The 24,199-nt window shown below is 40.5% G+C and overlaps 1 protein-coding gene and 1 pseudogene across 1 annotated transcript in view; one reads left to right on the forward strand and one right to left on the reverse strand.

The window, feature by feature from the left end:
* PDGFRL (platelet derived growth factor receptor like) overlaps window positions 1-24,199 on the reverse strand; it is a 64,203-nt gene that overhangs the window by 33,731 nt on the left and 6,273 nt on the right. Inside the window, exon 2 of the mRNA XM_055334612.1 lies at window positions 14,213-14,510. Coding sequence (XP_055190587.1) covers window positions 14,213-14,510 — 298 coding nt within the window. The remainder of the gene's footprint in view (window positions 1-14,212; window positions 14,511-24,199) is intronic.
* Window positions 20,196-20,824, forward strand: LOC129515859 (cell division control protein 42 homolog; annotated as a pseudogene).

The raw sequence follows: 24,199 nt of genomic DNA on the forward strand, positions 1-24,199 counted from the left end.
TCTTCCTTCTATCATTGGCCTGGAACAATAATGCCCTCATCTATATCTCCCAAGGCACAACTAAGGGGATAAACTTTCAGATTGCTAGATTTGTCCTGGTGTAAGAGATGCACTGGTCTCCCCCGTGACCACTTTCTCTATTCCCAATGTCACTGCAACTACAATTGACCCACCTTAGAAATATGTGTCCAATTAGACACATTTCCACCTGGGAATCTGAGTACATTTTGTCTCCACATTCCCATGATTATTCAAATCTGATTTACCTCCACTGACTACGAGATCTCACTAACCTTTGTGAGGCACTTTGGATGACTTTTATTTCAGGATAGGAGATTCTCTTCCCATATGCACTAAAAACCTCCCTGACCCTTGGTTTAGGAATAAATACAAATGAGAATATGGTTAGAAACCTCTCCTTAACTCAGAGACACTTCAAATTCCATTGCCAAGATACTAACGGCCCAGCAAAGATCCTTAGATTCTCTGGCCAAAATTATTTTTGAAAACATAACTATCTTTCAGCTGAGCAAAAGTGCCTGTGCAGTGGCCAAAAGCACCTGCAGTACCTAGTCTATCACTTCAGGGATAGCTGAAACTCAGTTACATAAGGTCACTGAGCAAGCCACGAGGCTTAAGAGGGGGACTCAATCTACATGGGTCTCTGTTTGGTTTGTGTCCTGGGGACCATGACTCCAAAATGTGCTCCAAACATTGGGAATTAGCCTGCTCAGTTACCATAATAATAATCTCTCTGGCATGTTGTATTCTCTCAAAAGCTTTAAATGCAAGTCTGCACCAAGCACCAAGCAAATGTCTTCCTAAACCTGGAATGTCAAAAAAGGAACAAAGAGGATGGTTGACTAAAAAGCTGTGAGCCCTAAGTCATGACAGAGATTCAGGAAAAAATAGGAGCCATGAAAGCTTTGAGAACAACCTGGTAGCTGAGAGTGGTGCTAATGCCTTAAATCTTTATTACATCTCTCAGGCTGAGTTTCATCAAAAGGGGGAAATTGTTAAAGAGAAATAATAAGCTCAAGATGGAGTCACTTATGTTAAGTTCCACCAAGACTTAATATCTAATCTAACTGCAGTTTCAGTCTCTTCTTGGAGTAGAATTTTAAACCAATGAATCTGGAATTCCCTGATGGGCACTTGTGAGGTCAGCTGAAAGATAAGATCTCCTGCCATACCCCCTAAGGGAAGTTGACCTTGCCTGAAACAAACCTTTCTTTTCTTTTCCTAATGACTTCCTGTCTCACCCCATTTCTGCCCATTAAAGTCTGCCTGCAATTTTTGTTCTTCAAGGAGTGGTTGAGAGCATGCATTCAGGAGTCAGATTTCCTTGGTTCAGATCCTGCCTCCACCACTTATGACTGGCTCTATTAGGATAGACGGGGTCTAACAGGATACCTAGAGGTCAGCAATGAGGAAGTCAGGGCCAGCAATTGGGAAGATCAGAGACCTGACTTGGCAGCCCTCCACAAGAAGCCGGATCAAACCAGACAGGCCCAAGATGGTAGATGCCATGGCAGGATACCCCCAACCTAATTGGGAAGAAGTGCAAAACCCTGCTTCCCTGCCCCAAATAATAACTATTCTGCTCCCAGTCAACAACTCCTGATAAAAGCTAGAAACCCAAACCTTGGGGGAAGAACACCCTCTGGCTCGCCTGCTCTCCTATCTTGAAAGTGTACTTTCCACTTCAATAAACTTTTCTGTTTGTGTTATTTATCCTCTATGCTATGCTAGTGTTTGCCCTTGAATTCATTCTTGTGATAAGATCAAGAAAATTTGGCAACTCCTTTAGCTCTGGCTGGGTGGAGTCCCTAAGGCTCAGGATCTCCCTAACTCACCTGGTAAGAGCTCTGTGACCATGAACAAGTTGCTTAATCTTACTGTGCTCAGTATTCTCGTTTGAGACATGGAGATAATCATAGTCCCTACCTTATAGGGTTATGAGAATTAAACTGTAAATGACCAAGGTCCTAGAAGGACGCTGGCACAGCCTAGGTGGGCACAGCCCACAAATGTTAGATGCTATTGGGTATGGCCCCAGTAAACACTGATCAAAGCTTCTTACACCCTACTTTTAAAATACCTTTATCACATAGTGCTTTGCAGTGTGTAACTCTCAACTCCCTATTATTTCTATTCTCTAGTGAAATGATCCCTTCCCAAGCAGAAACCATGTTTGTCTGTATCACCCATTGCCTTCTGCCTGGCATAATGCTATACAGATGAGAGTTATAGGTGACTGAGCAGAAGAGAACAGAATTCAGTGAGTGAAACACAGCTGAAGGTTCTTACTCACTGGCCCCACACCATCTGACTTAAATTAAGTACAAATGCCAAAAGTCATTTTTGAACTAGAAGGGACCTTAGGAATCATCTAGTTGGATCCTTCATTTTGCAGAGAGCAAGTGGCTCACCCAAGGTCACACAGCCAGTTGGAGCCAGAGCTGGGAATGGACTCCCTTGGCATACTTTCCACTGTGCACTGGAATGGAAACCTATGTATTATTTCCAATACATAGCCAAATTCTGACCTCATGTGTGACTTAGAGAAAGTTTACAGGTGCTGGTAAGAGATAAACATAGCAGATGTGCCCTCACCATGTGGAGACACTTGTAGAAATAACAGATCATTGTTGTCTTGTAACTCTGACCAGGTCATCTTTCAGACTTGGCAACCATAGGATTCTGAGGCATAGGGGTTATTTATGTTAACAATTCACATTACTATATTTCTGACAATTCTAATCATATTAGGTAGAGGAAGCCCATCAGCACTTCTGTGAGTAACACACACAAAAAAGCTTTCCCCAGCTCTGCTTAGCTAAATGCTCAAGAACACATTTTCAGGGAAGAATAGACCCTGGAAGAGGAGGGGCAGAAGACAATGGAGCCAGCCTCCACCACCCTTGTTAGGAAAACAAGCTGTGGGTTACTAATCTGCTGGCATACAGCCACAGTGAGTGTATTATGGCCAAGTTATAATAGTGAATGCAGAGCCTGAGGGCCAGGCCCCATTCACACCCTGCATGAGGAATACACAGCAGAGAAAGATCCACCAAATCTCCCATCTTGCTGACATTTTCAAGGTGTCCACTCACACTAATACCACTTGGTTGGTAAATCTGAACGAGTCTGAAGAAACAGACTGCCTTCTTGAGACTAGAGGGGCATTGGAATTTAGATTCAAGCCTAGTTTACTTTTACTAAAAGCTGCACAAACTTTAGAAACCCTTTTAGACCCTCTGTGGGTCTAACCTAATCACTTATAAAACATAGGGTCCAGGCTGAAGCTGTGGTTCCCCAAGCTGATGGCATAGGCTGACCTCTTGGAGAACTTTTATGTTCTTTCCACATCTCTCCATCTTATCCTCAAGGCCAGTCTGCTGTGATCAAATAATCAATCACTCAACAAATTGATCTGCCTCTCTAGCCCTTGCTGACAGCCACCTTCTCTCCTTCCCATCAGCCCCCACATACTCACGATTGACCACAAGCTGTCCGTAGTTGCTCTGTAATTACATATGGTATGTGTGTCATTTATTCCACTAGTTCAAAAGTTTCTGTGGTCTGGACCATTTCTGTTTTGTTTTTGTTTTTTTTTTTCTCACCTATGCTTTCCTGACATAGTGGATGTCTTTATATATAAATTAAGCTACCAGTAAGTCTATCTGGCACACACTCTGCTCAGCTGAATGCCTATTAGTCTCAAGCTGCGACACACGTGCCCTTGTCCCTTCTGCTTTTATACACACGGTTGTGATCACCTGCCTCTTCTCCCAGGGTGGCCTGCTTTTCTTGTACCATTTTGTGAGCCACCTACGTAAATAAATGTATTAGGGCATATTCTCTCATATAATTTTTGGTTGGTACACAGGGTCCCACATCATGCTTTGTCCCAGCTACCATGTCAAGTTCACAAGGAAGCGCAAGGTTCTAATGGGGAAGTATGAGTCTGCACCATCTGATCTCCCCTCTGAGGCAAGTGAGGCATCAGGGGACTTGGCTACTATGAGGTAGCCAGGGTGAGGTTGGAATTAAGGCAGTACACATTAGGAAGTGATCTGAAAGATGGAATCCAGGGCAAAGTCAAGATCAAGCCCCAAATAATCTAAATAAAAGGGCTTGCACTGTAAAACGTCAAGCAAGAGAAGAGAGGCCCCAGGGCAGAGTGGACAGTTTGCAAATGTAGGATGATAGAAGGTGACAGCCGAGCATCTGGGCATATTCCTCTAGGGCAGTGACTTCACACCAGCCCACCCACAACCAGGGCCATGCTAGAGAATATTGCTATTAAGGGGAGCTGAGCCCACAACCAGGAAGCCAAGCTCTGACATCTCAGTTTAGCTGGTTTTTATAATGTGCCATTGTATACACTTATATACCAGTGAACCCAAAATTTCCCATTTTATAGTTTATCCTTAATTCCTCTCTTCTTGCTTCCTCTCTGACATACCTTTCAAAATGGCTTTATTTACATTTTGCATATTTAAGTACTCGTCAGAAGGTGATCATACTATGTTAACACCTGTTTTCACTTTTTTGTACATTACATCCCAGATCTCACTCATACATACATTTCTGCATGTGGTGGGTATACGTCTTTTTTTAAAGCAGGGTTCATGTGTTAAATATAGGCAATCACTTAATGCTATCCTATAAACAATCCCCCCGTTTTGCAAAGTGTCTCCAAAATTATGATAAAAGAACGTGTTGTGATATTCCTATAGTGTCTTTGGTTTGAGGCATTAACTCGACTTTACTGTAATCTTACTATATTTTGATACTGTGCAACACATCTGGGATAAATCCAGCCTTATGAGAACGCTCAGGAAATGAAATGTTTTGGCTAACAAAACAATTCTTTTTAAATAAGTGCGGGAAGCATTTCCCCCCCAAATTGTGTAATTCACTTCAACCCAATCTTCCACCTTAAATGCCTAGGAGATAGGATACATTATCTTCAAGTACTAAGGACTATTAGTCTACATATCAGTAAGCACTCGGTAGCATTGCAGACCATCTAGAGTTTGTACAGATTGAGATAAATGTCTACAACAATTTTTAAAAAGAATTCCTGAAAAACTGGCTGCTTTCTCATGATTTACTTCTTTGGGGGTAGTCTTCTGAATAAAAATAGCTCATCTTTACTGAGATGGCTTACTGTGTATGCCAAGCTTTACTTGCATGACCTCATTCTATCCTGACAACACCACAATGCGGCTGGTTCTATTATTGTCCTCCCCCACCCAAGTCCTGAACGGAAGAGAGCTGTGTTTTTCTGCAATCTGAACACCGTAAGAACATCTAGTACACCTAGAGAAGTCTTGTACCCTGCCATCCCCGCCAATCCATCTCTGGAAATGCTGGAAGGCCTGACACCGGCGCCATTGAGTCTGGGAAGAGAGAGCTGTACCTTTAGGGCTCGATAAGCTACTTTTTTTTTTTTTTTTTTTAAAGTAGGCTCCATGCCTAGCCGGGAGCCCAATATGAGGCTTGAACTCACTACCCTGAGACACCTGAGCTGAGATCAAGAGTCAGATACTTAACCAACTGAGCCACCCAGGTGCCCCTACTATTTACTTTTAATTCAACTGTTTTCTGGAGTAGAGAGCCATTTGAAGGTAAGCATCAGAGTTTGGTTGCAATATAACTTCTATTTCCTACTGCTGCAAATTGATCCTGAGAGGCACATCCAGGTAAATCCCAAAGCCGAGGGAGAGCGCCAGAATTTTCATGAAAATTCATTTTCTGTCATTTGTTCTGCTCAGAAAATAAAGCAAAATGAGCTTTGAAGGAAAATGAGTTTGAATTAAAAAGAAACCTGCACAACCATATGAAAGTATTTACTGCCTTTGAACTGTATACTTAAAAATGGTCAATATGCTTATAATAGTCAATTTTGTGTTACGTTTGACTAACATAAAATATATCAAAGAAAAAAAAAGACATCTTGCTCGGTAATAACACCAGAATATTATTCACAATATTTACCAAAATCTGGACAGTGGGATTCTTCTGTTTATAAACACTTCTTAACTTCCTTATCTTTTTCTTTTAAAATGTCCTCCAGACCACACTCCCTTGTGGATGCCATGAAGGATTAGATTGGCCTGGAGCCAGCTGTCTGCTTCTTGGCCTGCTCTCCCTTTGTGTTGTCTGCGGGTGGAGTGAGCTGTTGCCCACTGTGGTGGAGAGAGAACTCCGGTGCCCTCCCTTCTTTCTGGAAGCTATTTATTGTTTTCAGAGGAACCAGCCATCAGAGAGATCTCCTGTACCCCACCCACTCCTCCCAACTTAAAGTTCTTGACTGGAAAATGCTAACATCCGACCAGACACACAGAAACATCCTGAAAGACAATGTCTGGGCCCTGATTTTCTAGGGAGGAGAGCCAGGTTTTCTTTATGACCACATCAGCCCAGCTTGTTTTTTACAGTTTTGACAACCCTAACAAACTAGCCTAAATCTACAGCATCTGTCTGTTCTTGCCCAACATTGATTTATATTTAAGCCATCATCTGGGCCACCTTTCCTGTTGTTTATTTTCTTCCCCAGCTCAATACTGTGCCAAGAGTCCTCTGTTCTAAACTCTGAAAGTGTGTTATGAGAGGAATAAAAGGTTTCTAGAAAAGATGGAAATGACTTATGTTATTTGCCCAGTAGAGGTTGATCAGATGGTCCAGAATATTAATGTTTTTTTATAGTATCAATAGAAAAAAGCAAGTTTTTTTATTTTTATTTTTTAATTTGCATGGAAACATTATGCCTAGAATATGTCTGTAGACCTCAGTTTGTGGAAGATGGGCGTGAGGTACATGGAGGGAGAGTGGGTACACCTGACACTAGGAAGTGATGTTTTTCTCTTAAAGGCAGTGAGGAGTAATAACCCTCACAGTGTGGTGTATAGATCCCTCTGTACTTTCGATGTGTGTGTATTTGTAAAGGCTTTAAGTCAACAACTCATAATGCCCTTACATTTCACTCTAAATTCCTCAGCATGACCGACAGAGTCTTCTACAGGCCGACTCCTGCTTACCTTCCAGCATCATTTCTCCATGGTCGCTTCCTTTCTGTTCTACTACCTCAAGCTACCCCATCTTCCCCTCAACATCCTCAATGTTCCAGGTGCTATACTCTCTGAGCTCTAGGCAGCTCCTTATGCTGTTCCCTCCTTCTGGAATTCTCTTACATTCTTTTCCCACCCCCTTCTTTACCTGGTTAACTCCCAGCCTTCAGGTTATTACCTTGAGTTTTCTCTCCTCTGACCCTGTGCTTCACACAGCTTTATATTAAAATTGCTTATTTAATAGTGTCTTTCCCTATTAATAAAAGATCTATGGGCACGGACTTTGTGTTTATCTTGCTCATTATCATATCTCCAGCATCTACCTAGCATAGGACCTTGAACATCATAAATACTAAATAATAATAATAATAATAATAATAATAATAGTTGGAAAAGAAGAACAAAAAAATTAAGGGAGAGTGGTGGGGGAAGATGAATGGACAAAAGCAGGAAAGCAGGAGGGGGGCCAGAAGAGGAGTCAGGAAACAGAACAGTCAATAAATGGTACCAAACACAGTCAGAAAAATATCCTTGCTGTTTCCAATCTCAAAAGAGTGTGGAGATATATGTGATCTGGAATGGACTTAATATAGAATTAAAATCTGAATCAACTTTAGCACCTAAAAATTCAGACCCTTACTATTAGCTTCTGAAGCACTGCCCAAGCTGTTCAAGGGCCCAGAGCTCTGGGAAGACTCAGGAGGACTCAGCACTACCAATGAATTTATCCTAGGGTGGGCACATGAGCTTAAAAATGCCCAGCCCTTTTTTATTTGTTAGGAAACTGATTTCTAGACTGCTTAAAATATAACTTGAAACTGTGACCACTGAGTAGCCCAAAAGAATGAAAGAACCATCAGCACAAGTATGCAATCATTTTACCCCACCCACCTTCCTTTGAAATGTTTCTTTCACTGGTGAAAGGAAGAGAAGTGTAACACAGCTGAAACCTGCCATCTAGTGGGCCTTCTAATGACATGAGCTCGCCAATGTGAAGGAAGCAAACATCACAGGAGGAAGACCTGGAAGAAGCCCAAGAGCATGCATGCATCATCTCGGGTCTACCCTGATGGTCAACGTCTACCTTTCAGGATAAGGGATCCTTTATGGCCTTCTGACAGAGCTCTTCTTTTCAAGTAGCCCAATGTAATGCTTTCACATTCTGATTTCCAAAAGGTTAATGGAAATCAACGTAAAATTTTGATCACTTTCAATTCAAAGCTATCCTAGCAAGAAATCAGAGTATCCCTTTGGAAAATCATGTTTTATATCTGTTTTGGGTCCTAACTGTAGAAATCAAAGTATCCAAAAAGCTACAAAAAAGAAAAAAAGAGGAGGAGAAGAAGAGGAGGAAAGGAAGTCAACAACAAATCTATCTTCCTTGAAGTTACTACCTCCACAAGGCCAAGGGTGGTCTCTGGTCTAAGTGTGTCCCATGTGACATAGCTTAAAGCACTTGAGCAGAACAGCAGCTCCATGTTGGGACCAAGGGGCCGGGGTCTAAGGCTCACACTGCTATTCACCCATTGTCACTTGGGACAAGCCATCTACATTCTATGATCCTCAGTTTCCTCATTTGTTAAAAAGAGGCACTTAGAGGACACCTGGGTGGCTCAGCAGTTTGGTGCCTGCCTTTGACTTGGGGTGTGATCCTGGAGTCCCGGGGTTGAGTCCCACATTGGGTTTCCTGCATGGAGCCTGTTTCTCCCTCTGCCTATGTCTCTGCCTCTGTCTCTCATGAATAAATTAATTAAAAAATATTTAAAAGAGGCACTTAGGCATAACAACTACTAAGGTTCCTTTGATCCCTCAAGTTCCATGAACTTGTTCCTGAGTTACAGGCCTCATGACCCCAGAGAGGCCTGACATTCGGCCCACTCTATGCTCAGTCCCCCGCACCATACTCATATTGAGATACTGATGGAGGGCATGAGTGTATCGGTGAATAATTATGATAATCTCTGTCAAGCCTACAGCTAAGTCAGGGACACAAACATAAAACAGTGATTGCACAATTGGTGATAAGGGCTTCAGTGAGGGTGTGTAACTCAGCCTAGCAGGGGGCTGAAAGGATGGGACAGGCCTGGGTTTGAAGATTGCTGAGCAGCTTTTCCAGTATGTTCATTACAAGCAGTACGACTCAAATGGGCAAAGGCCCAGGCAAGAAGGAGACTGGAACATCCAGGCATCGGAAAGAGTCCACAGAGCCTGGAGTATGAATAAGAGAAGGGAAGTGAAACAAAACAGGAGGGGAAGGCAGAGGCCACATTATGTATCAGGAGTTTCAACTTAAATAAAATCTTAAAAAAATGAATTATTTATTTGATAGAGATAGGGACGGAGAGCACGAGCCCAGGAGGAGAGGTAGAAGCAGACTCCCCACTGAGCAGGGAGCTCTACACAGGGCTTGATCCCAGGACCATGGGATCATGACCTGAGCCAAAGGGAGATGCTTAACCAACTGAGCCACCCAGGTGCCCCTCAACTCAATTCTAAGAGCAACAGAATTACTCTGTAGAAGGGCTTGAGGCAGAAAGGTGGCAGGACCAGATATGCTCTTCTGAAAGATCTGACTGCTTGCAGAAGACTGAGGTCAGGTTCAAGATAGGGTACAGAAAAGCTAGTTACAAGATTATGCTGTAATCCATGTACAAGACGAGGGTCATTGCTTCCATGATGGAAAAAAGAAGGAAGATTCAATAAATAATTAAATAGTGACATCATCAGGACATCCGGTAGTCATTGATTGGATGTGGAAGTAAAAGGGAAGCATCCAAGGTGATTCCAGACCTTTGACCAAGGGCAACTGGGTAGAATTAGTGCTAATCACTGAACTGAAGGACATTGGGTGTGGAGAAGGCTTATGAGCTCAGTTTTAGATGGTTCTGTTCAGAGAAAGACTCAGGTAGTTGAGCAGGCCACCAGAGAGTCAGATCTGGAACTCAGCAGAAACATCGAGGTGTGCCATATGATCAATGGAGGACATTTGGTAACATGTAATGAGAAGAGAAGAAGACACGGAACTAATATTTTATGTCTTGGAGAGTAGATGATGCAGAGCTGCCAAAGCAAACTTCAAGGAGAGGCCTAAGAGCCAGGAAGAAAACTGGCAAAAAATGACATTGTGGAAGCCAAGAGCAGATCGTTCTTTTCTGTGGAATGGATGTGGTAGGGCAAGTCACATGGTGACTGGAAAGTAAACACTGGACTTAATGACCTTGACCTTGGTGATGAAGTGCATGTGGAATAGTAGGGCAGGAGTCAGGTGCTTTAGGTGGAGGGTGATAGGAGAGGACAGTGAAGATGATGAGGGTAGACAGAGACTCTTCTAAGGGCCTTCTAAGTATGAGCCTTAGACCCTGGACCCTTAGTCCCAACATGGAGCTGTTGTTCTGCTCAAGTGCTTCAAGGAAGGTGGCTGGAGGGCACATGGGGACCAAGGTTGGTGGGGTTTCTTAATATGGAGAAGGATTCTGGGAGAGATCTCATTGAGAAGGGGGAGGTTGACAATGCCAAAGAGGGAGGCAACAACTGATATCTCAGGGCTTCTGAGAAAACATACAAGGGTGAGATCCAGGACACAGGCAGAGTTTGGCCTTAGGAAGAGAAACCCTTCCTCCACTGTAACTGTCAGAGTAGAGAAGGAAGAGATGTGATAAGATGAATTCAAGGCAATTCAAGGGCTCTAATTTCTCAATACGTTAGGTGAGAAATGAATTAGATCAAAGTGAGAGAGATGGAAAAGATCAGAGGTTTAGAAAGAGAGAAAAAGTGAGCTCTCTAGAGAAATCTATCCAGCATTGCCAGACACAAGTGAAGTGATCATAATCTAATGGCACCCATCCACCTACTTGCATGGTTTCCTCTATCAGTGTTCAGTGCCCAAGTGTGGACAAGAAGAAGTGGGTGAACAGGTTCATTTCAGGTTGGAAATTTCCAAGAAGGAATAAACAAAAACCAGAGGGCAACATAATTTACTTAGGTTTACCAAGAGGTTGGTAGAAACAACAGACCCTAGAGTCTAATGAGCACAGAAGGGGACTAGATGGATAAAGAGGGAGAAATTCCTGGGCGGTGTGTGTGTGTGTGTGTGTGTGTGTGTGTGTGTAAGTCAGCTAACAAAATGGCTCCATGATGGGAAGCAACATCAGGCTCTGAGATAGTGTGGATGGATCCAAAGTGGCATATCACCCTAGATATAAAATATATTCACATTTTGTTGTCACCCTCTGCCCTACATGTATAGTACACACATGTATTTATCTTTGAATGTTGAATGTACAAATGCATGACCAGGAACTGGCTTCTGATATGACCGTTAAACCCATGGAGAAACCAAAATCTATTTCCTTAGTTTAGGTGTATGTCAGGCTCTGTTGGAGGTGCTAGGAATCTGATGATGAATCAAATAAACATGGTATTTGCCCACAACAGGTTTACATTTTCATGGGGGAAGATGGACATAGGCTCCAGTTTGTAAAGAATCAATTAAATGAAAAAGGAAAGAGGTGTACAATCTTTTGTGGACCCTCTATATTAAAAGTTACATTGGCTGTGTGACATTTGAGTCTTGACTAGAATTGACTGTCCCAAAAGATCACTTGATTGTTGTGCTTAAGAAATATACACTGCTTAGTAACAATTAGTTGCAATTTGCAGAACATTTGCCATTGGCCAGGCAGTGTTTACAATAGATAATATAATCTCCATATTCCAGATGAGGAAAGTGGGTTTTTAGGCAAATTACTGATCAAAGATCACTTTGCTGGTTGGTGGTAAAGGCAGGATTTGAATCTAACTATGCCTCTGTCTGACCTCTCTGTTCCATAACCTGTTCCCTTTTCTGAATTTGGACAAATCTGGCAGCGTTGTGAACTTTGTTCCAGAAAGCTACCAAAATTGCTTAAAGGGACCCGGGTTTGTTGGAAGCACACCTGGGGAGCTTCCAAACCCAAAGCTGTCGGAACACTGGTAAGAACTCATTCCACAGGGAAAGAAAACACAGGATGAATACCTCTCTATCCAAGGGTACCATGTTCTGGGAAAGATGTCAAGAGTTAATTTGTGGATTCTCTGGTGTCAAATAAATCATGATTTTGTTGTTGTTTGATATAAAGTTATGACTAGATGTTTTTCACATTTCTCACATTTTTTGGTAAAGTCCTTGGGGGCTCACATCTGTCTTTACTTTCTTATAAAGCCCTGACTGTATTTTGAATGAATACAATTTAATGTTAAAAAGTCAAAGTTGTTTTTTTTTAGCTCTCAGATATTTCTCTTCAATTCAGATTCATGTTCATTTTGAGTCCTTAAGATATTTTCAAACACACTATGACTAATACAACTTTGAAAATACTTCTAGAAAAAAAAAGAAAATACTTCTAGAAAATACTATATTTTCAAGAGCCAAATCATGTAGGTTTAAAATACTATGTGTAAATCAAAGACTAACTGTTCATAATAAGTTAAAAGAGTTAATTGGTTTTTTTTAAGTGTGTAAATATCACTTTGAAAAATTAAGTCATTTAAAAGGTATACGGTAGTAAATCTTTCCAGATTTGTCCCAAGCAGGGCACGTACACACATACTTTAATATACACACACCACACATACCACTCTTCTTCCAACCCAATATCCCTCAAGGAAAACTCTACACTATTATATTTCCCGAAGCCAGAAGAGTATCTTCAGAATAAAATGTGAAAGAGTCTTAATACAAAAGGGAAGATAGATATTACTTGTATATATTTTAACTTCTTTATTTCCCGAGGTGTTTGTGTGTAAGAAGGGGAGAAGACTACCTAATCATTCAATAGCTAAAGCTAAATGCCAAGGACTCCGGTAAGCCCTGTGAGAAACGCACATTACCAAAAGGAGTCATAAGTATGAAGAGTGATTAAAAGAGAAGGTACCCAGGGCCATGGGAAAGCACACCCCCGGGAGTGGGACACGGCCTCCAGGAGAAAGCCAGGCAGGCAGGCTGAAGTTAGCCAGGTGAAGACGGGGCCAGGCACATTTGATGATCTTACAGGAGCCCAGGCCAGTGAAATCAGATACTAATCAAGAGGTTAGAAGCAACTCGAGAGAGATTCTGAGTTAAGGGAGGGTCTCATTGGTCAGGTGAAGATGCTGGACTGTATCCCCAGTGGAGCCTCACCCATTAAGCAGGGAAAGGGCATGAATAGATCCACATTTTTAAGACCTTTGTCCAGCCGCAGTGTCAAGGAGCTCAGGAGGACAGGGTTGTGGTTGCTGCATTTCAAGATCAGAGTGAGGGACAACACTGGCTGGGGCTGTGGTCAGACAGGTTTACAGTTTGAGAAGATGTGGGATTGGGAGGGGAGATGGAGGAGATAGGGATACTCCCCAGTTTAGCATCTGAGCTGCTGAGTGGGTGCAGGTGTCCTGGAGGGAGGGGAAGAGGTGCGAGGGTGGAGTTTGTGTGGAAACTGAACCTGTTAGCAATACAGAGAAGTTTTAATGCCCAAGATCCCCATTCTTACTCCAGTCAAGTCATCCCAAATAGACAATATCCTGCATTTCCTTTTCCTAAGTCATATGAAGAAAAGGCTGGAAAGAATCTTAGGTATCATGCAGTCTGAGTCCCTTCATTCTGTGCATGAGGAAAGGGAGGCTCAGGGATTTTGGGGGACCCCCAAAGATGCACTGGACCCCCAGCCCTAAGGCCCCGGGGCCCCCCTAGGACCTACTGAAGCATGCTCCATGTTCTTGCTTTTTAACACTTTTCCTAAGCATCACCTTGGCCACTTTTCGTGCAACCTCCAGAAGATACTCAAACGTGGTCCTGTCACCAACTTTATGATTACTTAAAAAATAACAGAGACTGGTGATCGGGCTCATTTTTTTTAACAGTATGAATTCTTAAATATCTGTACATCATATTCAATTATTTGTCTTTTGGCTTCCTATAAAATTTCACCCTTTTAACTCATGTGGAGAGTATTTGCAATAATTTTTTTAAAGTGGTCAAAGAAAATCTAAGGCTTTTGCTCTTTGAGCTTTCATTTTTTATAAGCTATTAAGGTGAAGTGGTAGATGGCAGAAACAATGCAGTATTTAACACTAAACCCTTGACCAACACAAGTAAAAATAAATAAATAAATGCTCACCTGAGGCGAGAGTCCTTAAAGGTGTCAAGATAGGCAGGATAACTCCATTCAATTTTGTTCCCTTTACATCGAAGCTCTAGAGTTTGCCCTGCTGGCAGACTCAAGGTAGCAGCAGGTTTCTGGAAGCGGCCTTTATCCATCATATGTATCATTATTGACTGTGTCTTTGGTGGAGCATCAGCTGCATCCCTGTCCTTTATTTTAGGAATTTTGGGTTTCACCTTTTTGTTGGTAGGCTTGATTCTATTCTCTCCTGGCTCCTTTGGACGCTTGTTCTTGGGAGGATGCTGGCCAGTAACTAGTACAAATGTGAGGAAAGAACAATGCACTCAAATAGTAATGAACCAGAAGATTCAACATCTCAAGCAGGTAACTTTTTGACACTCTTCTCATCCATGAAAATTATTTTCAGGAATAATCTTTATTTTCTCAATTCATTCTTTAGTTGCAAAACAATGAATCACTGAGAGGGAATACATTTCAGCTTCAAAGATTTTATTCAAATTCAGCAAAATACTACACATATGAACTAAAATTTGCACTTACCAAACAACAAGACTATTCCTGTAATTCACCCTGTCTCACAGTCTCTAAGGGGTCAAAGAGAATGGAAGCATCAAAGCTACTCAAAGCTGTTTCCTGTCCTTGCAGTGTCAGGGCTATCATTGCTCATTCTGAATTTACTGTTTAAATGCAGAAATAGGTAGCTTCCAGGGAGCGCAGGCATAAACTACACCACAAGCACACTCAGAATAGGCCAAACCACTATGAACTGTCTCCCAAATGAGTGTGCACAGCGGAGTCTGGGTGTATCTGAGTGGACAACATCCACACAGCATACAAAGCTTAAGAAAGAATAGGACCTAAACTTGTGCTCATTTATAATTTTTTTAATTTTTAATTTTAATTTTTTAAAGAATTTAGAGAGAGAGCGTGCATGCGCACATGAGTGAAGGGAGGGGCAGAGGGAGAGAGAGAATCTTAAGCAGACTCCCTGCTGAGTGAGGAACCCAACAGAGGGCTCCATCCCTAGACACTAAGATCATGATGTGAGCCAAAACTGAGTTGGTGTAACTGACTCAGCCACCCAGGTGTCCCAAACCTGTGCTCATTTAAGGCTTCTGCATAAGTTATTAAAAGCTCAACAGTAACTGTAGCAATGGTTTAGAACTTAGCCCACAAAATATTTGGGGATTTGGGGGATTATTTTATCACCAACATTGCTGATAATTGCTGGCAAAGGGTGATAAAAAGCTGACCTACTTTGGGTCCATTTTATTATCTGTATTTCCTTTCTCTATAGAGAGTTCACCCTATTGCCTGCACCCAGGGAAGATCGTTTCCACTTCCCTTCCCTTAGTATGCCTCTGGGCTCCAGAAACCTGAAATGTCCGACATGCCTGTACAGCCATGGACTTGTGTCCATCCAGCAAGAACAATGAAAAGAAGACCATGCAATTTCAGTTTGCCCATCTGTCTGCTTGAACTCAAGGGCAACCTCACTATATACCCAGAAAATTACAAAATGTCCAAACTTATAGGACTCCTGAGAGGCCATTTAGGTAAAATTCTCATGTTGTAGACTTAAAAAATTAAGAAGATCCTGAAAAGTTAAGTAAGTTGCACACAGTTGGTTAGTGGCAGAATGTGAGAGTAGAATTCAGGTCTTCTGACTCTTCTCCCAAGTGCTTATTTCACTATATGTAGATAAATATCCTGTATATATTTTGAATAGATAGCCACACAAATCTTGGCCAACTGAGGGAATTACAGGGCATTTGTATAAAATGGGGAGAAGTGACAAATCAGGAGAAAATCTTTTCCTTTTTGATGTATGTATTTATCTAATAACTGGTATACTTCAGATTTAGCATGGTTAAAAATACAAAGATATTGAAATTAGGATCAAAAAATGGAAAAAAGTAAGTGTTGCAAACTCTTATACCAGTCCACCAGGTAGGTGGCCAAACAAAGTAAACCAAGTGGGCCTGATAAGGCCATGACCTGCTGTTGCTGGACCTGATGCCTCAAAGGATGGTAGAAATGTAGATTTCCTGATTGTTAAATATCAGAAACTCAATTTCTAGAAATTTCAAATGTGAATCCTGAGGTTAGAAGTCAGGTAGTAATAATCCTTGGATGGGTGAGATGACCAGGAGGGGATATGGGGAGAGTTTCCAGGAACACTCTCTCTTGATCTGGGCTAGTTACAGGTGTGTGCAGTTTGGGAGCATTTCATGGAACCATACATACTCTTATATACTAAAAGTTCAGTTGATCTGGACTCAACTGTGTAATGATAAATTTGGCTTCTTTTGCATGTTGCCCTTTGTCCTTTGAAATAGGAGCCATTCAGATTCCACTTTTAGTTCAGCTGAGCCCAGAGTCTGGAACTAATCTCACTCTGAACCCAGTATCAATCAACATCAACACCTCAACATGCTGCCTTCTTGTATGCCTTGCTCTTTGAGCCCTGCTCTTTTCTACCACTTCAGATTCAGTTGAGATCCTTCTTTTCCTAGGCCTGAGTCCTTATTATTTCCCATTCTTCCTCTACTCTGGCTGCTCTGGGTCACAGGTCCTGCTGAACTTTCTCAGTCCTTCCAGGGAACAGAATCGTGTTCTTGAGCACCAGTGTCCAAGGTGAGTCCCCAGTGCCTGCCATTGAATCTGCTGTTTGCCAAGATTTCTCCTGACCCTGCACATTTGGCTTATTTACCCTTGAAGTTCTAAGGACAGAGGAGGGTGGGCAGTGGCACACATGCACATATTTCCCCAACCTTCCAGAAGGAGAAGCACTGTAATCATTGGGAACATGTCAGATCAACAGAGCAACATCTATTGTGAACAGATGCCTTAAGTTTGCAATAGAGTCAACGTCACAGTACTTTACTCAAGGCAGAAAATTAAAGTGTACCACTACAATGTCCATCATCTGTGCCCCACAGGCATTTTGATCACACTGTGCCTATGGGATTCATGGACCTCTGGGTTGAAGTCTAATTTGATGTGTTTTCTTTATCATGTAACAGGAATCCAAGCTATCAGAAATGACAACTGTCTGTAAATCCTATGGAATTTAGACAACCAGTGCAACTCACCTGACTTCTAAGCTCTCAGATCCTGTGGGACTCTGCTACTCAGGGACATTAGATTACCTAATTTTGGATATTATGCATCCAAATATGTGGTATTATCCCTGCAAAGTAATCTGACTTGTTCACCAAATAGACCTATCAACACATCTACCTGTATAGTTTGTCCAGCTGCCTGAATGGAATGGATCCACAGTTTGATAACAATGACACTAAATTAGTAGAGCCAGCCTACTGGTCCCACAGATACCCAGACAGACCTGGAATTGAGTGATTCCCAAATTCCATGTCTAACTTCTTAAGGAATATGACTTTTCTACCTAACTATGTAAATTATTTTCCAAAGGACTAAAAAATTGTATTATAGATAAATGAAAGCCCATTACCATTGCATTTTTGAGACTATAGCAGTATAGTATATTTTACAGAGAAATAGGTGGCAAAATTCACAAATCATTAAATATTATTGACTTCAGGACCTAGCTGCCACTTAGCAGTTGTGTGACATTGGGAAGTTATCTATCCTCTCAGTTTGCTCATCTGTAAATTGAGAATTATATAGTAATAATGACCATCTCATTGACTGTTGTGGGGATTAAATGAGTTAATACATTTAAAATGCTGAGAACAGTGTCAGATCCATTTAAGTAGGTGCTAGTTAAGTGCTGCTTACTGTTTTGTGATTGTCTCATGATAATGTTTCATGGTGATCTCCATGATAAACTTGTGATGGCAGTAAAGCAGTTATTCTTCTTCCTAATTTACAGGGAAATAATTGAGATCACAGATGCCAAGTAGCTCATCCCAGGTTACTAAGAAGCTAGTGAAGAAACAGACCCTTGGATGCCAAGTCTAGAGTCTTCTCCAATTCATGCTATTGTCTTTTGATTCACTTAAAGATTAGCATATTGTAACAGTTTCTTTGCTTCTTTTTTTTCTTCACAAACCTCATGTGTAGTACCCTTGTCTAAGTGGTTTCTTTGTGTGATATGCCCCAGGCTTTGACAAGAAGTTCCAAATCAAACAGAACATGATGCCAGGGAGAAGAGTACAACCTTCCTGGAAGGGCTGGTTATGCTTTTCCAGGCATTCATTAGAATCCCTAAGTGAAGAGACACTGGTCAAAAGCCTGCCAAAAAAAAAAAAAAAAAAGGAAAGGAAAAGAAAGAAAGAAAGAAGAATAAATGTTATAAAACAAGAAGTAAGCAGGACAAAAGACTGTAATTCTTCAGTACTGAGGATTCCAATCAAACCTTTAACAAAGGTGACCTGACCATTATCCTAATTCTGTAGATGAGAATTATGTTGCATGAGTTAAGAAAGAAAAAAAGTCAAATTCACTAGCAGAATCACTAACAGCTGCTCAGATGAGGACTCGATACGAATACAATCATTAATACAAAGATCTGTAGCTGTTTGCCTTTTTTTCCTCATGGACGGTTAAGGGTGAAGATCTGATCTAATGTGAGAGTAGCATGAAAATAACCACACTATAAATTTATTGAATAGCTCAGGGTTCCCCAGCAAGTTATATAAACTGATGAACATGCCCTACTCCAATTTTTTGTTTCTTCATGAAATACCTCACAAAAACACAAGAACTCAAGAACAACTCTGAGAAGGTGGGAAAGAAATGACAAACTGGGAAATGAAAATGTAAAAATGAGAGGCTTTCCTTTCCTTACTCCCTTTGAGAACCCTACTCCAAAATACCCTCCTGCCATTTCTTAAAGTATTTCTAAGAATAAATACTTCTATTACAGGATAAAGATATTACTTTGATAGCTCCTGCCCAACTTGCACTAGGTCGCTGGCCTCTGCCGGGGCCAGTGCAACCCCAAAGTGGCTCCCCATGACCAGTCTCACCCAAGGGTGTGCCCACAGCAGCTGTGGCCCAGCCACAGCAGGAAGGCATATGCAGCCCTCACAAGGTGACCCTGGAATGTCTGATTCTGGCAACCCAGAAGGACTGCACTTCCAGGCCCCACAGAATGCCATTTACATGACACTATGTTCTTCAAGACTGGAAGATATACTAATCTACCTAAAACATAGAAATACAGAGAGTCAGAGAAGGAGGAGACAGAGGAATATGTTCCAAACAAACAATAAGACAAAGCCTTATAGAGAATTAAGCAGAATGGATATATAAGCAATCTATTGCTAAAGAGGTAAAAGTCATGGTCATAAAGATGCTCACTGGACTCAGGGAAAGAATGGATGAATACAGTGAGAACTGCAACAAAGAGAGAAAATATTAAAAAGAATCAATCAGAGATGAAGCATATAATAACTGAAATAAAAAAAAACACTAAAGGGAATCAATAGCAGATAAGAAAATGCAGAAAAATGGATCAGTGATCTGGAAGACAGGGTACTGGAAATAACACACAAGATTTTAAAAAATGAGAATAGCTTAAGGAACCTCTAGGACAAGATTAAGCATACTAACATTTGCATTATAGAGTTTCCGGAAGGAATAGAGACAAAAGGACAGAAAATTTATTTGGAAAATAATGGCCAATGGAATCCCTGGGCGGCTCAGTGGTTTAGCGCCTGCCTTTAGCCCAGGGCCTGATCCTGGAGTCCTGGGATTGGGCCCACATTGGGCTCCCTGCATGGGGCCTACTTCTCTCTCTGCCTGTGTCTCTGCCTGTGTGTGTGTGTGTGTGTGTGTGTGTGTGTGTGTCATGAATAAATAAATAAAATCTTTAAAATATATATGTAATGGCCAAAAACATTCCTAACCTTGGGATGGAAACAGGCATTCAAATTCAAGAAGCACAGAAAGCCCCAAATAAGATGAACCCAAAGATGTCCTTACGGGGAGAAGCTGAGGTCATCATCGAATTTGAGATATTTAAAGTGGATACAAAATTGTTTCAGCAATGGAGACAATTAAGTACATTGTTGTGGGTGATGGTGCCATTGGTAAAACATGTCTCCTGATATCCTACACAACAAACAAATTTCCATCAGAGTATGTACCGACTATTTTTGACAACTATGTAGTCATGGTTATGATTGGTGGAGAGCCATATGCCCTTGGACTTTTTGATATTGCAGGGCAAGAGGATTATGACAGATTATGACTGCTGAGTTATCCACAAACAGATGTATTTCTAGTCTGTTTTTCAGTGGTCTCTTCTCTCCATCCTCATTTGAAAATGTGAGGGAAAAGTGGGTGCCTGAGATAACTCACCACTGTCCAAAGACTCCTTTCTTGCTTGTTGGGACCCAAATTGATCTCTGAGGTGACCCCTCTACTACTGAGAAACTTGCCAAGAACAAGCAGAAGCCTATCACTCCAGAGACTGCTGAAAAGCTGGCCTGTGACCTGAAGGCGATCAAGTATGTGGAGTGTTCTGCACTAGTACCAAAAGGCCTAAAGAATGTATTTGATGAAGCAATATTAGCTGCCCTGGAGCTTCCAGAACCAAAGAAAGCCACAAGTGTGTGCTACTATGAACATCTCTCCAGAGCCCTTTCCACACAGCTGGTGTCAGCATCGTACTAAAAGCAGTGTTAAATTAAACTAAAGATTAAAGATTAAAATTTGTTTTTGCAATAATGACAAATGCCCTGCACCTACCCACCCGCACTCATGTGAGACAAGGCCCATAGGTATGGTCCCCTTCCCCCTCTCAGTACTAGTTAATTTGAGTAATTGTGTATTGTCAGAAAAGTGATTACTACTAGTTATTGTTCTGTCGTTTCAAAAAAATTTTTTTGTTATTTAAAAGCAAGGCATGCTTGTGATGATTCTGTAACAGACTAATTAGGGTTGTTGAAGCTGCTGCTGGGCTCCATTCACTCTGGAGAATGATCTGGGACATTTAGGGTTTTTTTTTTTCCTGTTTTTTTTTTTTTGCAGGGGTGGGGTGGTGGTGCGGGGAGTGTGTGTGTGGGGTTTGTTTTTATTTAGTCATGTTTTTTAAATTCATTAACCATTGGACAGCCCGTAAGGGGAGGAGGATGGATTGATTCCACATTCCACTTCCTAGATCTAGTTTAGAAAACTTGTCCCCCACCTAGTGCTCTTAGGAAGGAGTAGTAAATGCCTCATTTAATAACATATTCCTTTTTGAAAGTTGCCTTTTCTCTCCACCCTTGGGTAGGTCCAGTATTTGATGAAACTCATGAAAGTGGGTGGAACCTGTCCTGCCCCTTCTCTTTTCTAGTTTGCACTATATATGTGACTGTGACTTTCAAGGAAATTTGTTTGCCATTTGCTGAATTTTTTTTTGAAGTTAATTTCTAACTTCTTTCATTGATAAATGAAGAAAAGTATTGCACCTTTTGAAATACATCAAATGGATTGAGTATGTAATTAAAAAACATTTTTCCCTGTCATTGTCTTATATGCTTAGCATAGATGTCCAGCTTAATAGTGTATGATATGGTGTTCCTAGAACACAACTGAAGACCTAGTAAATCGAAGAAATGTGAGAGGTGGCGCTAGGAGACAGATGTCTAGGGGATGGTACACATCCTCTTTTAAGTTGGGAGGATGGAGACCTGCTTCATGAATAAGCTGGGGAGTGGGGGTGAGGAGACCATTTAACAACATGGGGACCAGTTAGGGGAATCCCTTTTTTAGTGTTTTGCATATTAGGAACCCTAGAGTAGCTAGTTAAGGCTCTCTAGTTTAATAAAAAAATTATGGAGTCTTATGAAGACTCTTCATAAGCGTTAATAGGGATTTTATTCACTTATTTTTGTCAGTTTCCAATTTTTAAAAATATTTAGGTAATCTTCTTCCCCTTCCCAAAATCCTATTTCTTGTAGATTCATTAGTGTTGAACTTTCTCATGTCTCAATTCTTTGTATATGCATTCTTTTCAGATGTATTAAACAAAAAACCCTTCAAAAACAAAACAAAACAGAAAACACAAAGATGTCCATACCAAGACATTCAATTCAATTGTAATTGAATGTCAAAAATTAAAGATAAAGAGAGAATCTTGAAAGCAGCAAGAGAAAAGCAACTAGTTGTGTACAAGGGAACACCCAAAAGACTATTAGATGGTTTTTGAGCAGAAACCCCACAGGCCAGAAGGGAGTGGTACAATATATTCCAAGTGCGGACTGAAAAAACTGCAATCAAGAATACTCTATCCCGCAAGATTATCATTCAAAATTGAAAAAGAGAGAAAGTTTCCCAAACATAAGTTAAAAGAGTTCATTACCTCTAAATTGGCCTTACAGGAAATGTTAAAGGGACTTTAAGAGGAAATGAAAAAGCCATAAGTGGAAGAAAATTGTGAAAGAAAAAAATCTCACCAGTAAAAGCAAATGTAAAGGGAGTAGATCAAAAACACCTATGAAGCTAGTGGGAAGGTTAAACGACAAAAGTAGTAAAATCAACTATATCTACAATAATTATTTAATGGATACACACAAAAAATAATGTAATATGTCACATACATAAAACATGGAGAAGGTAAAAATGTAGTGTAGTGCTTATAGAATGTGTTCAGACTTAAGCGATCATTAACTTAAAATAGATTGCTATCTACATAGCATGTTTTATATTAACCTCATAGTAACCAGAAACCAAAAACCTATAATAGTTTTACAAAAAAAACGAAAACAAAGATTTCTAAACATAGCACTAAAGAAGGTCATCGAATCACAAAAGAGAGCAAGAGATGAAGGAACTATAAAAGCAAACAGAAAACAATGAATAAGTATATATCTGTCAGTAATTACTTTAAATGTTGATAAATGCTCCAATCAAAAGACATAGGGTGAGTGAACATATAAACAACAAGACCCATCTCTATGCTTACTGTAAGAGACTCAGTTCAGCACTAAAGACACACATATAGACCAAAAGTGAAAGGGTAGAAAAAAAGTATCCATGCAAATGGAGATTAAAAAAAAAGACCTGGGGTAACAATACTTATTTCAGACAAAAGAGATTATTTACTTGTTTGCAGGATACAATATTAACATACAGAAATCTGTTGTGTTTCTGTAACACTAATAATAAACTAGCTGAAAGTAAATTAAGAAAACCATCTCATTTATAGTTGCCTCACCAAGAATAAAATATTTAAGAATAAATTTAACCAAGAAGGTAAAAGATCTATTCTGAAAACTGACACTGATGAAAGAAAATGAAGATGACATAAAGAAATGGATCATGGATTATAAGAAATGCTCATGGATTATAAGAGTGTATATTACTAAAATGTCTATATTACCCAAAGCAATTTACAGATTCAATACTATCCCTATCAAAATATCAACGGCATTTTTCACAGAACTAGAACAAATAATTCTAAAATTTGTATGGAACCACAAGAGACCTAGTTAAAGCAATCTTGAGAAAGAAGAACAAAGCTTCAGGTATCATGCTCCCAGATTACAAGTACACAACAAAGCTACAATAATCAAAACAGTGTGGTACTGGTGCAAAAACAGACATACAGCTCCATGGAACATAATAAAGAATCCAGCAGTAAACCCTTCTATGGTCAATTAATCTATGACAAAGGGAGTAAGAATATATAATGGGGAAAAAACAGTCTCTACAATAAATAGTGTTGGGAAAACTGGAGAGCTACATGCAAAAGAATAAAACTGGGTCACTTTCTTACACCATATACAAAAATCAATATACAAATCATTATGTAAAATCAGAATGGATGAAATACCTAAATGTAAGACCTGAAACCATAAAAGAAAACATAGGCAGTAAATTATTAAACATTAGTCTTACCAATATTTTTTTTTGATCTCTCTATAGGCAAAGGCAACAAATGGAAAAACAAACAATTGAGACTACATCAAACTGAAAAGGTTTGCACAGCGAAGGAAACCAAAGACAATCTGCTGAATAGGAGAAGATATTTGCAAATGATGTATCTAAAAAAGGATTAAGGGC

This window comes from Nyctereutes procyonoides, unplaced genomic scaffold, assembly GCF_905146905.1.
Source record: "Nyctereutes procyonoides isolate TBG_1078 unplaced genomic scaffold, NYPRO_anot_genome, whole genome shotgun sequence".
Taxonomy (NCBI): Eukaryota; Metazoa; Chordata; class Mammalia; order Carnivora; family Canidae; genus Nyctereutes; species Nyctereutes procyonoides.